The following is a 17500-nucleotide window of genomic DNA, read 5'->3' on the forward strand; positions in this document are numbered from 1 at the left end:
CCAAAGTTCATTCTTGGGAGATGGCGCGGTCGATTCCTAGTTCTGTATCTAACATAATATTTCAGTGTCAGTGATTCAATTCTGTCTCATGATTTTCTAAATGTTAAAAGATTTCTTTTCACCATCACAACAAGAACACGTGGCATCTCTTTAGCTGACAGGATGAACAGTTGAACACCAACAAACAGAACTGGTGCATTGAAAATATGTTTATTTTTTTTCTGTGTTAATACATAATTAGACATTTATATTTTCATAGAAATAGTATATATGCATGTGTGTTTGTGTCTGTGTGCCTGCTTGTGTATCATAGATGTGAACGATAGCAGAGTCATGCTAGCCCTCATGAACAGGTTTTATCCCGTTAACATCGAAATGGACGACACAGACATGATAGTACGTAAAACACTGACTCCATTATTCTGCAATAAATCCATGCTTCTTGGTTATTTGCTTAGACATACTGTATAGTACAAACATTTGCCATATGTATAAAAGGTCCCTTTCTTTATTACGTGTGGGGGGCCTTGGGGTAAGTGTCCGAGGTTTTCTCAGGAGCCACTCGTCCTGTCATCTACAGTACAGGCAAGCTATAGTGCAAAACGCAGGCGACGACTTCGACTACACGGTGGCCTTGGACGTTAGGGTGAGCGGGGGTTTGGTTTAAGGCTGAGGTTGCTGAGAAACTCAAGGTGATGTTGTGGAACAAAACTGCACGGCTGGAATATTTCTCCTATTAAGATTACATCAAATCATACACTTTAATCGGTTGATTGCCCGAACATTCAAACATGTATAGAGGACCATGCACTTGTTGGGGGGGGACGGGGGGGGGGACGGGGGACAAAAAACATCCAAGGGTGTCACCTCTTTAAAAAAAAAGTTTTTCCTGCGACAAATATATGTTTTCACAACCTGTACAGTTTGTTTTTTTCTAATTTTCCTGGTTAAGATTTGCATTTACTCTCTTTCAGGCTTTGCCACACGGGGATGCTTGGGGTGTAATGATCTTCTCTCTCCCGTCAGTCCCGGTTTTACTCCCTCCGACTCATCTTCCTTCACCCTCTCCTCCTCTCTTTCTGCGCCTGTTTGTCTGTCTTCAGGTTTCTCTTGGTCTCCGGCTCCATATTCTCACACGCCTCATTGGATGTTCACCATGAGCAGCTGTTGAGTCGGCCTCCTGCAGCCTCAGATACACAGAGGCAGAGCTGTCTGAGCCAGACCTGCCTTCTGCCGCTTTCCCCCAGTGTGACGGTTTGGTCGGCAGCCAGCCGGAGAATGGGCTTGCGTGCGTGAGTGAGTGAGTGTTTTAAGCGAGTGTGTATGTGCTCTGGCGTCGTGGTGTAAGAAAAACTACCACTTGAGGTTCAGCGGTATTAAGGACATTTTGCACTTTCATCACCCACTTTTATTCAGTTTGCATTCGGATGATATTTACCCCCGTGCGGCCAGTTTATTGACAATAAGATTTTTTTCAACCTTCATCCTACATTAAAATTTGTTTCATTGCCGCCCGTGGATGAAAGCTTAAAGCTACAGTGTGTAATATTTAGAGGAACTTATTCACAGAAATTCAATATATTGTCCATAACTATGTGTTCATATATGTATAATCACCTGCAACAAAGAAACTATTTTTTTTTCCGTCAACTTTGAATGAGTTAAATATAGTTACGAGAGCGACCCGACCTCCGTGTGAGTCGCCATGTTTGCTACGTCTTGTTGAATACGGTTGTTGCACAAAAAGGTCCAGAATACATTGCATTCTTTGGCTTCATTTTTACTCACTTAAAAAATGATTTCTAACTGAGCGATAACCTAGCCCCCCCCCCCCCCTTAGTTACACCCATTCTCATTTGACACAAATGCAGTTCATGGTGAAAATGGTGGTGAAAAATAGACCTTGGATTTGTAGGTGTGGCTAAATAAGCTATGTAACGTTCTCTCCACGATTTGTTTAATGCTGTCTCTGGCTGACTTTTTAATGTTTCCAGGTGACTCATTTTAAAACAATAATACTGTAAAATTGGACTTGAATATGCGCCGTAGCATGATTACATGCTACCATCGTGCTAACAGGCTAAGGTGAAAGCTATGAGGTCTGTATTAAAAAATGTAAGACCAATGTTGCAGCGGCCCACTTCTTTGAACAAATTTGCTGCTTTGGCCTCCATAACTGTTTGTATTTTCGAACAGTACGCTAACGTCAAAGAAGGAAAGGCTTTAAGGATGAGAACCCACCACTGTGTTTGGCAATTGTAACGCGGGCTCAGGGAACATTGGCACTGTGTTGCTGGTGGGTCAATTTGCCAAAAACCAATCAAGAGCAAGGCAGAGTCGCTAACATTAGCCTCATAGCATCTAGGACCACCTTCCACGTAATGCGGAAAATACGAGCGTACACAGATGATGTGCTAGTTTTACACAACCGGTATTACCTCAAAATAATGCAAACAAGCAAATTAATTATATGCTCCTTCGCCTTACTACACTTGGACAAAAGTCAAAAAGACAAAAGTCCTTTTTTCCACTCCCTTTGGGTTCTCCTGTTTTGTCGTTTCTATCATTCTCCTCCTCCCTCCCTCTATTTCGGACCTACTTGTGTACCAGGCGTCCATCCTGGCCATTCTGAGACCAAAAGGTGATAAATGAGCAGAGGACTGAGGGATAGGCAAGGGGTCTATGGCCGGGGCCGGATGTGAGAGAGAGTAGAGCTAATATGCGCAGAGGGAGCGGAGAGCGGATAATGACAAACGGTTGAGAGGGAAACTGGAAGTGGGGGAAGAGAAGAGAGGACGAGCCTGGTAAACGGGAGGAAAATGAGGAAGGGGTGCCGTGTCATATGAGAAAGACAGTATTGCGACAGAGGGATAGAAAGTGAAGGGGAAGTCAGAAATGGGAGAATGAAGGCGGATGGAGGTGGCTGGAGAGAGAGGAGGAGAGAAGGAGGCTGACAAGGAGAAGGGTGAAAATGGATGCAAGGTGCGAGGGGATCGCTGTTCTCGCAGAGCTGATGTTAAAGATGAGAAAAGCAATGTCTATCTCATCGCAGGGCCGTATGTCAATAGAAAAAGGCAGCATTTCAATCCAGAATGTGTCTGTATGTGTGTGTGTATATGTCCCGCTGATTAGCAGTCATCTCAACCCGCGAGGTATTCAGACATTCACTAATTATCTCGAATAGGGCTGCAACTCTGTTTTTCTGTCTGACATTTTAGTGAACTCTATATCTGTATTAAATGATTACTCCTTTAAAGAAGTTTGAGTGCGCTTAAGAACCAGGGATGCAAATGATACTGATTTTACTCACTGATGAAAAAAAAATAGATTATTAATTTTTTTTAATAATCACGCAGCCATAATTCTATATTTTTCTTTTTGGCAACAGATCCTATGAAAAGACCAATAACCAACAATTTGGTGTAGTCTCGGTATAGACTTTCCGATTTCCTTGTCAGGGCAGCTTTGCGAAGATGCTGGCAGTTTGGATGATCACATTTGAAATGCATTTTCACTCTATCCCATGATGGTCTGAGAACTTGGGACGCATGTTAATGCCAGATAGAGGGACGTATAAGTGGATATGGGTTTCATTTCAAAACAGGGTTCAGCCACATGGAACAGCCATTCGCCTGCACGGCCTGGCATCCCTGCTGGTCTTCAGCCAAACCAGAGTGGAACCCCAGCCAAACTTTGCATACATTTCATTAAGAATGACGCTCTGCATATATCTCCATCATTATTCCCTGCACACACTGCTGCAGACCGCAGACAGAATATGGTGATGAATATGCATTGCTGAACAATAACCCTCAATATGAACCCATATCAGTCATTTTCCAGTCTTGCTAATATTTTTTTTTAAATAAAGTTCAACTTCCGGATTTCAGGCCTGTAAAAATGTTTGATTCGAGAAACACACCACTTTGATGACAAATCCGGGCCAGTCCTTGACAATTGCATCATGGCTGTATTCAGACAGCATCACTTGACTCAAATTAGCAAAATATTAGGTTAACTTTACAAAAAGAAAAATCCAAAACAGATGTCTCGTATCCCCGCACTGACGACGGCTTTACGTTCCCAGTTCAGAGAGGAGACAGAAAAGCGGACACATCATTTAGGTGATGAAAAAACCAGGAAGGCAGGAGATGAGACTCGGTTTACAATGTCAGAATGAAAACCATAATGAAGACCGAGATTGTGAGGGCTCAAACAATCACAGTAGGAAAGAGGAGCACCACATGGCCATGTGCTTAATAGAGAAACACTTACACAGAAAGACGGGGTGGGGGGAGAGACGAGCTGCTACACCGAGGGCTGTGGTAAAGACAGGAAGGAGGTAATGACAGGTGGACGGATAGAAAAAGAGAAAGTCAGTTGGTTTTAAAACCTTTTGATGTGTGCTGACGTATACCTGGGGCTCAAGGAGCAGCTATTCCTGTGAGGCAGACTAGATTTCCCGCTGACTCTGACCTCAGGTTGAAAGAAGAAAACAACAACAACAGACATTCGTGATGGATGATCCACTCCTGGGATTTGATGCCACTGATGCAGAGGAACCAGAACGTATGAATCGAGCAGTTCTTCATGTCTTGTGTCTGTGTCGGCTGCCCGAACAAAGTCGTCGAAAGGAGAGTCAAAGTTGTTTTGTCCCCTCCGGTTTCCTTGTTCGACCGTTTGCACCCTGGGAGTCTTCGCGTTCAGATTTGGGATCCGCTGTATTTCAAGAGTTCTTCACTGTGTCAGGAAAGGAGACGGTGAATCTGCTCTTCGGTACGATGGTGTCTGAGAATGGCTTTCTGTTGGTCTCAGGGTCTGGGAGGGGGGGGGGGGGGGGGGGGGGAACAATGTTGCTGCACTTGATGAGAGGGCTGGAAACAAAACTGCCCAATAGGTCACCAAGCCATGTCAAAACTCATCGGTATCACATCAGATAGGTTGTTGCTCCCATCTTATCACAAAAGACATTTCTGTAGATGGCAGTCAGTGACAATTTTCCTGTTCCTCACCTGTCACCTGAGGTACAAGGAGTTGGTTATTGCAGAAGGCGATGCAGGGCTGGTTTTAGACGTTGCTGCGCAGTAGCCCCCCCTGTGGGTGCTCGGGAGTACTGCACTCTGAGGAGTTCTTGGCTTTGTCCTTGTTGTTGTTGGGCTCATTGTCTTTGATGATGTCATACTGACGACAAAACAGGACGATGACGCCTAGGAGAGAAATGGATGTGGTGGTTATTTTGTTATTCGATAGCAATAAGACAAGTTGAAATGACTTTGGTACCTTTGGATTATCTTGGTAGATATTTTGGCACATCATGTCACATCTGGGTTAGTTGAGGATGTTTTATTTGTTTGGTTCTTTTTGCATTTCAACGCAATACATATTTGTGTTTCTAGAATGGAAATAATTTGAATTAAAGGAATAGTTTAACATTTTGGGGGAGGCACCTACTTGCTTTCTTGACGAGAACCAGATGAGAGGATCGATGCCATTGTTATATTTGAATCCTGAATATGCAGCCAGAGCAAACAGGCAGTTAGCATAGCTTAGCGTAAAACAATGGAAACAGGGGACAACTGATAGCTAGGCTCTGCTGAAGATTTGTGTTGCCAGGCAACCATTGAAGAGGATACAACATGTTCTTTTGGTCAATTTCCGGAATTGGACGGATGAATAAAGTATCTATCTTTCTATCTATCTGTCTAATTTTAACAGTGTATGATGGATTATTTTACCTTTGGGCAGAGTCAGGCTAGCTGTTTCCCCTGGTTTCCAGTCCTTATCCTAAGCTATGCTAACTGTCTGCTATTTCTAGCTTAATTTTACAGTACAATATGTAATCCTTGAAGGATCAGTGATATGGGAGGGTCACATGGAAGCTTCTTAGCTTTGCTTGGCTGCATTTGTCATATGTTTGGTCGATGTGTTGACTTCCTCATATCTTATATTCACTATTATTGATTTTGACATAACCCGACTGAGAAGGACACTGTGATATGGCAAAAAAACCCTGGAAAACAAGAAGGTAAGTGGACCTCTGTTGGCGGCTGTTATGTCAACTTTTGTGTCAAAAGTTCAAAAGCTATAGAACAAGCAAGCAAGTGAACGTTACCTGGAATCTTTCCTGCCAGTTTGAACAGTTTTTGTGTGAAAAACATTGGGTAATTTTCTGTCTAGTAATGTGCATTTGTGTTTCATTTCCTTGGCTTTATTATATTGCTTTTTGGACACTGTAGCTTAAAAATCATGACATTACATTACATTACAATACAGCAATTCTCATCACAGTCCTATGATGAGAATGAACTGTCGGAAAGACGGACATGAATACAGTGAAATGTGCAGACTTAGATATGTAGTTGATGTCCCGAGGCCTGCCTTCAGTCAGAAAGATTAAAAAAAAGAACATGGCAGAGAGGAGAGACGGATGCGACGCAAGATAGGGAACAAGCCAAAAGAGGAGAAAGAGAATAATTTATGAAGGTGGAGGAGTGTGTGAAGGGGTTGAATGTGGCTCCGATCACGCTTCAAGTCTTGGCTGTTCTGCTTATGTCAGACCCTGCTCATTTCACCACTGCGATATACCAAAGGGCAACACGGGATATCTCACTGTGATAACCCCCAAGCATGCCCCATAGGCCCAATTAAAAGCTGAAAAACACAATTCGCCTCCTTCACGTTCAGTTTTTTCTCATCGTCCAGTTGCTTTTTTGAGTGTTGATTGCTCAGTCTCTCCACTCTTTCCCCTCGTTGCTCCCTCTCCAACCTTCTGTGAATCTCTCCCACTCTCCGTCTCTTGTCCTTCTGCAGGTAATTGTCAAGGGAGATCCATTCCTCTCCCTTTAACTTTATGTACCATAGGCAGTATGTGGGCCATACTTGTATCTCATTACACTTGGCGAACTGGGTCATGAAGGAATATTTATAGCGTGAGAGCACGTGCGAAACGACTCTGGGACAAAACGTACAATTGATGATCGCGAGGCTTGAATAAGAGGGATCTGAATCCTTGCCGTTTGAAACACTATTGTACAGATGGATCAACAAAGTGTTGTATGTGATGATGAAAAGGTGACCATGTAACTGTAACTCTGATTATGATTAGTGTGGATACGCATAAACTCCTTTAGGTAACTGTCTGTCTGTACGTATTGAGTTGTGTTATTTTATTTATTTGACAACAACAGACAACATCATGTACTTTATAGTAGTTATTTGTTCAAAATAGTGCAGTGCAGTGGTCAACAATGTACTGAGTACAGGAAGAGAAACAAAACATCTGTTCATTCTTTTGAAAAAGTAATTTTTCACAAAATTTGAAAATGTCACTGAATTTGTATGATGGAATTTGTGCTCATTCAAAGATAAGTCTGATGAAGGGCTGCAAGAGTTTAAACCAGTGCAGTTATTTATTTTATATAATGATGATTCTTCTGTTTCCCTCGCAAAAAGGGCAATGAATAACCACAAAAAACAATATTAATCTAAATTCTGTCTTTTACTAAGTAACTATAATAACTTCTTGCCTCCCAACACAGGATATTTTCCATGTCCATAGTTGCTTTTTGTTGATGGCTGGACAGACTGGAAAACCCTGGATTTAATGTGTAGCGTTCCCCCACTGGCCAGCTTTACATCATTTCAAAGACACTGCAGTGCACAAAATAGACATCGCAGATGGATGACACCGCTTCCAGTGTGTGTGTGTGTGTGTGTGTGTGTGTGTGCGCGTGCGTGTGCAGTATGCGTGTGTCTCTTGATAGGACCTCAGCCAGAGAGCTCATTCGCCCCACAGAGAGTGGATTCCTGTACGATCTGCAGTGATAAATGTGTGACGCTGAGGAGGAGTATTACCTGCCCACATGATGAGCACCACTACGATGATGATGAGTTCTCCAGCCCTCAGCTGGGCAGCCTGACCGAACTCCTCCATCGTGACCTCGTCTGGGGACAGAACACGCACACACACACACACACACACACACAACACACAGAGAGTCAGCAAAATACCACCGAGGACGCCGCGACTCATTGTCCCAGAGAGCAAATGTGAAATCCGCCGTTTTACAGAAAGTCTTCAGGGAGAGATAAAAGAATCAAACGAGGTGAGCGGAGAGCAGAGGGTGCTGCCTGGTGTAAATTCCGCACTCTGGTCTGTGTAATTAAAGCTAAGTGGGAGCGCAGAGGTCCACAGAGGCTGAGGGAGCTGGATCCCGACCCAACTGTTACTCACGGTGTTTCTCTCGCTGACCACACTCTGCCGGCCTCAGCACAACCGGCATTAGAGGTTAAAGGTTTGAACACGACAATCTCTCACTGGCCGCTGTCAACAGCCCGCCTCATGCGAACAACCACTCCCTCTGGTCACACTGTCTCCCTCTTGTTCAACGGCTAAAGGGTACAGAAGAAATACAGAATAAAGACATTACTGGCAGGGATGTGGCTCTGCTTGCATTTGAGGTGATGTGAATATTCTCAAGCCCCTTTTACCAGGACAGTACGTTGGCCACACACTGATGATAGAGCCACTAACTCAACAAGAGGGACGAAACTAAATCACTACACCGACACAGCACGTCTATAAATCGTTAATGTGTTTGTTCAAAAAAGCTAAATGGTTTCTTTCATTGTGAGGTTTGATCAGTTACGTGTCGACGTGATGCTATTGAAAGGGGTTTCCGTTCGTCCAGTCTCTACAGCACTTCGTTGTCAATGTCTGGATGAGTGAGGACAACAAACTTGCGCTCGGGTCTCCTGTTGCCATGGTGATCCACTCCGCGCTGAAGCCGAGACCTCAAGCTCGACAGAGGGGAGGTTATACTTTAATAAGTTAGTAATAGCAGATTACAAGTCTCTGCTGTGTGGGGCAGAACTGTAACGGACATTTCATTTTCTGATTCAGAGAGACCCGGGTCTGGTATAACCTGAAGCTGTAAGGTTGACGTCTGTTCTACGCCTGTCTGTGTCGAGGCTGCACGCTGACGCTTCATGAGGTCAGGGATATCAGTAGACCAGCTGAACGCTTGACTTGGAGCGTGTGTAGCCATCTTGCATTATTCAGCATGTACTTTACAGTAAACACGTTCTCAGGGCTGCAACCAAGTGGCAACCCATTGTGACGTCGCCCCCAGTTTGTGAACTGCCATTTATGCATTCGTTCAGCCAGACAAAGCAGCTCTGGGTTACAAGTTGTGCCTGAATAAAAACCGTGCGACGGTGTTGAAATGGCAGCTGCACTAATCAGAGAAGCTTTAATCGGGTTGTAATCCATTCATTAGATCCTTGTCCATTCGTGTTCCCGGCTTACGTGTGAATGTGTTTGGAGTGTGTGAATGTGAGGCAGGTTGTTGCTGCATGGTGCCCAGTGGAGTTCCGGAGATAAATTAGATGTTGAAACAGTTTAGACAGTAAGTGCAGTAGGCTCTGCAATATTTTTTGCTCCAGTTAACAGGTTGATTGTCAAAGCTGCAGATGTTGCAAGATAAGGTGTTGCTTCCTGCTTTGGCAAATGCCCCTTGAAACTACCTTTACTAGACTGTTGGCCCCCAAAAGTGTTATTAAAGCTTTGCTAAAAAAGCCCGGCATCAGGGGTTCTACCCCCCTGACTTTCCAGCCAGCATCTTGGCACCTCGCTGCCAGTGCTGTGTACTTCTTACATGGGCCACTGTCATGCCCTCTTTCCAGGGGATGGTGAGTTCTATAATGAGGACCCTTGATCTTATCTGGCTGGAGTTGGGATCTCTTTTGGAAAGTGTCTTCTGACTGAGGTCCAGCATCTGCCACTGCTTTGGCATGCTGAATGAACTATGTGAAGGTAGATTAAGATGTTTGTGGGGTTGCAGTCAGCTGCTTCCCCTTCATCCTTCCAGAACCTGACCCAGACTTGGTCATGGCACCACCTGAAGCATACCTGGGTGAGGAACACCTTGTATCCTGATGAGATGTGCCGGAGGCTTGCTGTGATGTTGCCGCACAGCAGACATCACTTCTGAACCACAGAGTAAGAATCTGGGGGCATGGGAGTGTGTCAAAGGTATTCCGTTTGAAAATAATGTTGCTCGTCTGTTTCCGGTCTGTTTACCGTTACTGTGTTTACTCACTACACTTCATTCAGAGTTTTGTCATGAGTCTGTGCAGGAAACTGTCCAAAACGGGACCTTTTCAAAAACAGATGAAGAAGTACTCAGAGCACTGCTGTGTCCCACTTTGTTCGGCGTCATCGAAATTTAATGACGTACTTAGTTTTCACGGGTTTCCGACCCGTCCCGACCTGAGAAGACGATGGCTGGTAAACACAACCAGATCATTTCTCCGTCACCTCTCACACTAAGGTCTGCAGACGACACTTCGTTACCGATCAGCTTATAGAGCCAAACAGACCGGAAAGAGTTGAGCAGTACCAAGTAGAACCCGTAAATAGTTGTGCAAGTCAACCATTAACCTACCCTCAATCTGCATGTCTTTGGACTGTGGGAGGAAGTTGGAGAGAACCCACACATACATGGGGAGAACATGCAAACTCGTGCAGCCCAAATGCCCCCCAAAATAGATCCCAGTCTGGTTTTCAGCATCCTCCAGATGTCTGCCCAGCTAATGCGTCTATCCACAACAGCATCCGATAGGGGCCAGGATCCCTGGCGTCTCATGGGATTCTACCCTCATGTGAAATCGCTCCCGCTCCTGGTGACTTTGCTTTGATCAGTCTCTGCCAGGTTGTTGCTGGGATACTTTCCCCATCTGTCTGTTGGACAGGTCTGCAGTGTGCTGCTCCCCCCCACGTTTTGGAGTGGCTGCTTGGCCAGCTGTGGACTCGGCTCTCCTCCAACGACAAAGATGGTCTCTTCTCGCCGCACTGCTCTCCTCAATGAGAGGCTTCTCGACTTTGCAGACTTAATCTTCAATCTTGCCCTTGTGATCAGCTCATCGGGGTGTTTAAGGAGCCCCGCCGTGCATATAGCCTGCCTGAAAAATGCCTGTTACGTCGTCAGGGAGTGCAGGGAGCATCTTGCCTGATGGTAGTTTGATCTCCCTGCAACCTGTCTGGCCCCCTCTGAGGATTACTTTGAAATCTGTATAATGTAATAACTCACATAAAACATTATGCCTCAATACTAGCCACCCAGGGATTATGAAAACTTCAGCGTTTTGCTGTTTTTAAGGTATGTGCTGCAGGCAGACACAGAGACAGAGAGATGGGCAGAGTAGGAAGAAACATTAACAGACAAACAGACAAGAGAGAAAAACCGGGAGGCTGTGTGTCGTGTTGCATTGCAACTGCAGATACTAAATGGTGTCAGGCTGATTAATATCCGCTCTGAGGGGAAGGAAAGCAGTAATGGTTGAGAGATTTAATCAGGCCAGCTAATGAATAATTCCCCAAACACACACACACACACACACACACAATTTGCAGAAAAGGGAACTCCCATCAAAGTCGAAGCAGCGGCTCAACACCAGGACAAATTGCCCCCCAAAATGACCCAAAGTCACACGACCTCACATACTCTGCAGAACATAACTATAGTAACAAATGTTTCTGTCCAACAAATCTCACTTTTCTTAAAAGAGATCACAGTGTGGTACCCTGTCACCTTGTCACATTCCCTTTAGTAATTTTACCCTTTTCGATTGTTAATATAAATCAAGTGTCTTTATTGTTAGTACAAAGTTCTAATCACAATTTTGCACTCAAACAGTCAGTCCAGAGCTGAAACTGTTTCTCTTCTGACTTCTCATTTTGGAAAGTTGGGTATTTTCTGTCATCTGATCAGCCGTAGTATCTGTCAATCTCGGTGCTGCAACTACCGAGTTAGACACCAAACTTTCATAAACCGCATACACACGAAATCACTATTGCTTTACAGGAATGAGAAACTGACTATATAATAAGATAAGATAAGATAATCCTTTATTTGTCCCACAACGGGGAAATTTAGTCATCTGCTGATGATTGTACGTCACAGCACAGCGCAAAGCGGTGTCTCGTGAGTCAATGCTGAATTCTGCAGACAGTAAAAACTTGGTCAGTCTGACTGTGACAGACTGTAAATGTATTTGTGACAGAGAGAGAGAGAGAGAGAGAGACTGAGAGAGAGAGAAGCCAGTCACAGCAGCTGCACACAGCTCTAAAATGAAGCAATGGTGCCAAACGCTAAGTTAGGGACCTTTTATGTTGTGTAAAGAAAAAGTTTCATATCATTATGAAACTTTGGCAGGGCACGTAGCATATAGTGTCATCATCAACTGGTGAGGACACTGACTTTTTTCTCCATTTTATCTGCCAGATACATTTCTGTCAACAAAATCGACGCCCAGCCAGACTGCTTTTGTCGATCTCTCTGAAATAAGGGATCTACTCAGAAATAAATACGAATTTCTAAATATGTATGTGCTGTGCAAATACGGGGAGTTTGCTGTAGTTGAATGGTGTAATACAAAAAAGAAATGGCCATTCATCGATGAAAATTTACTTGGATTGTTGCCTTTCTCACACACACACACACACACACACACACACACACACACACACTGCAAGCCTGACATTTACCTGAAGGAGCTGTATGTGTGAAACCCGACCATCTGAATCCGACTTTAAATGGACTGTACCCTGCCAGCGCCCCCAGTTCACCGTCTTTGTATAATGTCCGATAAAGTCGACGTGTGAATGGAGCAGGTCATTGTTTGGAGAATGCACCGCATGCTGATGACACCGTCATATCCTCACTCGATTCTCTGGACATTTTTCTCAAGTTGATGAGTGAAAACGAGCTTAAGCGACTTGTTAAGATGTACATTTTTTGCAGCGCAAGCTTGAACTATCCCCCCTCTCACAGGGACCACAACAAGCCCCCACTCGAGGGTGTCTCTCGGGAACACACCGCTCCCTAATGTCCCCCTGTTTCCTCTCTTATCAACTCGCTGCTGATGAGCATTGAGCGTTTAGCTTTTGGCACTGTTACTGGGTCGGGCATGATAAAATTTGAACTTCAATGATCTACCTACAGTATGTGTGTGTGTGTTGGTTTGTAACAGAATAAATTCTGTTTGAGTAACAACCACCCTTGTGCCTTTTTGATTCTCAAAAAAACCCCAACAAGTGTTGTTGTCCCTCACCTGGACTCTTGGATGCCATCTTCTCCGACTCCTTCGGCGTCCTGAAGAGAACGGGCTGACTGGGGGGGCTGCTGCCTCCCATGCTAATGCTCTGGACGTGGACGATGTACTCGGTGTCTTCGTCCAGATCCCACAGTGCACAGGAGCGCGTGGTGGTGTTCACCTCCTGGATGAACCTCAACATGCGTACGTCCTTCTTCTGCGTGCGAGCGAGGAAACAGACAAGAAGAGAAATCAGGGCCAGGGGGCTGAGTGTAATGTGATCATTTACTGATCCCTCTTTTTTTTTATTTTGGCACCATCTTAGCAGAGAAATCACAGGTCAGGGACACTTATGCATTGGGTCATTGTCTGATATTCATAAACCATATATCATACTGGGTTTTGATTTTGATTACAAGATGTTTTTCCAACATTTCAAGGACAAAATTCTGGGGTACCACCAAAAGGATTTTCCTACTTGTTAGCAGACTTGTACTGGATGAAAGCTTTATCAAGACTCTGGCGGCAAAGTCAAAATGCCCATCATCCCTGATATACAATTTCCCTCTGGATAAGGCTGACGGTGCAAATGCAAATACACGTGGATCTTGGGCAGCGTTTGGGAAAAAGCTGAAATAAAGCCTCACGTTTTTTTCTTCTTCTGGCAATGTCATTAAGCCAAAAGAAATGCTCCGCTTGTAGTGTACTTTATTACTTGCTTGCTCAGGTCAATTGGTTCCCGGTAGAGTAAGAGTGAGTCTCCTTTGGGGCCTTTTATTTACTATGCAATTAAAGTAGGGCATTTCTTAAGACATTAAAACTGCATGTAGACAAAATCTACATTTGAAATGCATCTTAAAGTGCATAAACATCTACTTGACTTGCAAAAAAATGAACTCAACCTTTTGTTTATTCATGTACACCATTGGTTTTTAAAGTCTGACACTGTGGACCAAGAACAAAACAGTCAAATTGGCACAGTTTAAATGATGTCAGCTTAGCTATTAACAGTCCACTGTTTGATACTGGAGAAAACTGTGATGTGCTGATTCTCTTTCAAGCCCTGCATATTTTTTTAATGATCTGTAGGAGGATTGATGGATGTTTCTTTGCCATGGATGTAAAAAAAAAAAAATGAGATGACATTCTCAGAAACGGTCAGTCACACGTCATCCACAAATGTGTGCGTAAAATCAGCGCGTTCATAATGGACTTAGTAATGACTCCAGGAGACATTTTGGATGTGAATTACAGCAATCAAACCCAAAGTACCTAGATTTGCTGTACCTTCATTGCCCCCATAAACTGTGTACAACACGCAACTGCCTTGACCACGTGGGTAAGCGGGCTGCTAAAGCACGCCCCCGGCTACAACAATTCACTGTCATGCGTCTGCACTTTTTTTCAGCTCTGGCGATTCCTTTGCCCCGCGTCTCGCCGCTGGCAGCGCGAGAAACCTGCGTTCTATCTGCGCGGCATGCACACTCGCTCGGACTTACCTGCTGGGTGATGGCGAATCCGATGACGGGGTCCCCCTCCGAGATTTCCCACGTGACCACGGCGGAGTTGACCTCGAGCTCTCTGATGGTCACATTGAGCGGCGCTGACAGCAGGGTGTCTGGGACACACACACACACACACACACACACACACAGAGCACGGCCACAGGAGACAATTCAGACGAGACGGGTCATGCAATGCAGTTGAACGTACATCTTGTTCTCTCCATCACTCTCTCTCTCTCTTTGAACTCTGCATTCTCTTGCTCTCTCGCCCTGCCTGTCCTAAGATCTTCTCCTCCACCCACAGATTGATCTTCCTTCTTTCATTAACGGCAGGCCTAATTAACAACACAGAGGTCTGCTGGAGTTTCCCTCGAAAAGGCGCTCTCTCTCTCTCGCTCTCATCTGTCTTTGTCGTGGTGTTTCTCTCTCTCTCTCTTTCTCTCACACACACTTTTTTCCATCTTAACCCTTTTCTCTCTCCTCTATCTTCTCTCTCCCATGCACATCTCATTTAAATGTGTCTCACGAGGATGTATTTATTATGTCAATCGATGTTAATGTTTCGAGCAGAAACTCTCACATCCCGGTATGCCGTGCGTTCATTTGTCAGGAGATTATCTGTGATGGATTAGATTACAGTCTCGTTTAATTTTCTTCTCTCCTTAACTGTATAAAGGGAGAACAGACAGGGCGTGTCAGGTGTGTGTGTGTGTGTGTGTGTATGTGTGTGTGTGTGTGTGTGTACAATGTCAAGGTCTGACTCTGATTTCACTTTTACAAGTCAGGCTCATGGGAAATGCCGTGGTTCGTTCTTTGATCATGCTGGTTAAGTCCACACATTTTGTGTTTAAACTCTTGTGTCAGCTATGGTCTGCATTTTCTTTCAGGGTTGGGCGGTAATAAGGTAACAAGGTATCCCAAGGTGTCAAGAAATGACGTGACAGTCAACATAAACAAGACAAAATGAACACAGAGACAAGTTAGAAACATAACATTTAACATAAACTGGAAAATGACGGTTGACGTGCACTGCAGCCACCTTGTGGCGGGAGCAGCATGGAACAATTCTGGGAAGGTTTAGCTGTATCTTAAGTTGGATACTACCAAATATTTTTTTTCTCACCAGTGAATATAACAACCTATACGTGAAAGACTTTTTCTCGTACTGCCAAACCCCCACGTGAAAATCATAATCCAACTCTGCGGCTCCTCTCAGCTCTTGAGGAGTGTGAAGCACTTTGAGCTCATGTTTGGATCTTCTCGTCCTTAACTTTACCGTTTCCGTTCCCGCTCCCTTCAGCATCTGTTTTGGCAAGAAAGGTGGAAGTCGGACGAACCTTGCGACTAGCTTGTGGACACAGTGGAGCATTTAGAAGCTATAGAAGCCAACAATTCCCTCGGGAGTTGGAGGAGACCAAAGCAGAGCTAAAGGGATGTTCGCTGCTCACTCACATGCTCGTACTTCCAACTTTCAAATGTGTCATGGCCAAAAGGACGTCTTGCAGGTTAAGGTGAGGCAAACTGTAGGTGAATAGCAAGCGGCTATTAGGATAATGGTACATTCTAAAATGTAGTGTAAGAGAATTCCCCCCCAAAAATGGCGGCCTAATTGTTAAACCCTGTTGAAACGTACCTCAGCTGCTTCACTTCACAAAACTGGTGGTGTCAAAATTGTTACTTTAAGGCAGCTGCAGTTTTAAAAGGCAACAAATCCTTATCCATATTTTTTCCCACCAAATGTTAAATTCAAAAAATACTACACATTACTACACGGCTGCCAGTACCCACTGAGCCCAGTTTGCTCTTGTCTCGTCCATTTTGTACGGTGGCCCTGAGAGCTCACAGCACTGCAATTTAAGGAAACACATACAAACAGACAAAAGACAAGCACATTAAGAAAACATCATCAATCTGACAACACATGCGCAGCATTTAGAAAACAGGCGCTGCTGCAAATAGACCGCAACGAAAAGGAAGTGTTTCCAGAGGAAACTTAAAAGTGATGCACACGTCTGAAACGTGCGATCAAATCCGCGTGTGCATCACTTTTAAGTGTCCTCTGGAAACACTCCCGTTTCGTTGGGGGCCTATTTGCAGCGCTTTTTCTCAATGTGTTTGGTTGCGGTGTTCGCTGCGCGTTTTCTAAATGCTGCGCATGTGTTGTCAAGTTGATGAAGATGTTTTCTTAATTTGCAGCGCTGCGACCACCGTACTTTTGCGCTTACAAAGCAAAAGACAGTCCGATTACTAAGACAGTTGTCAGAATGAAAGTCCAACTAGGCGTATACGTTGCACAATTTTATATTTCTTTACCTCAAATTTTTTCAAATTAAGGTAAAAACTTCCACATTGGTATCTCTCTGAGGTTTTTGCGGACATGGGCAAACGTTGGCCACTATCGACAAGCAGTCATGGAAGACCGAGTGAAGGCTCTCGCTGCAAAATGCTGAGTGGGAGTAACACATTGAGTAAAAACTGTGCTATTGGGTCTTTTAGAAGTTACCAAGTGTGGATTTGAAACTGATCTTCTCTGCGCTCTCACCGCCAGCCGCCATCTTCCCCCACTCAGGTTTTTAAAGTGCGTCTGTGTAATCGGATTACAGCGCAGAGCTCTTTATTTCTCTCTGTTTACCCACCAGATCACCAGCACACACTGGCAGCTGTCGCTTAAAGCAAATTAGACTTTTTTTTTTTACAGATTTTTACACCCCTCTGCAAATATCCAACCTCCAGCCCAAGACATGTTAGCGGAGTCAAATAACGTAATTGCAGAGAGAAGAACGTCTGCTCTCTTTTTTTCCTCTCTGGTCGCCCCTCGTCTGATAGATGCAAACACACTTATCAGGATACAGCAGAGAGTAACTGGAGTGTTGCACAGTGCTGGTGAAATTATTCTTTTG

At 44.4% G+C, this 17500-nt stretch overlaps 1 protein-coding gene across 2 annotated transcripts in view; it reads right to left on the bottom strand.

Moving 5' to 3' along the window:
• Positions 1–736: 736 nt before the first annotated feature.
• The window catches only part of fndc5b (fibronectin type III domain containing 5b), an 18685-nt gene continuing 1921 nt past the window's right edge, over positions 737–17500 (bottom strand). The window contains exons 2-6 of one of the 2 annotated variants that reach the window (XR_004794000.2): positions 14595–14713; positions 13114–13312; positions 7855–7944; positions 5013–5207; positions 737–4818 (exon numbers count right to left, since the gene is read on the bottom strand). Coding sequence is in view for 1 of the 2 variants with exons in the window: in XM_035635425.2 (XP_035491318.1) it covers positions 5068–5207; positions 7855–7944; positions 13114–13312; positions 14595–14713 (548 nt within the window). In the remaining variant the exon portion in view is untranslated. The other variant, XM_035635425.2, reaches the window with a different exon arrangement.

The sequence above is a fragment of the Scophthalmus maximus genome, chromosome 5 (genome assembly GCF_022379125.1).
Source record: "Scophthalmus maximus strain ysfricsl-2021 chromosome 5, ASM2237912v1, whole genome shotgun sequence".
Classification (NCBI taxonomy): Eukaryota; Metazoa; Chordata; class Actinopteri; order Pleuronectiformes; family Scophthalmidae; genus Scophthalmus; species Scophthalmus maximus.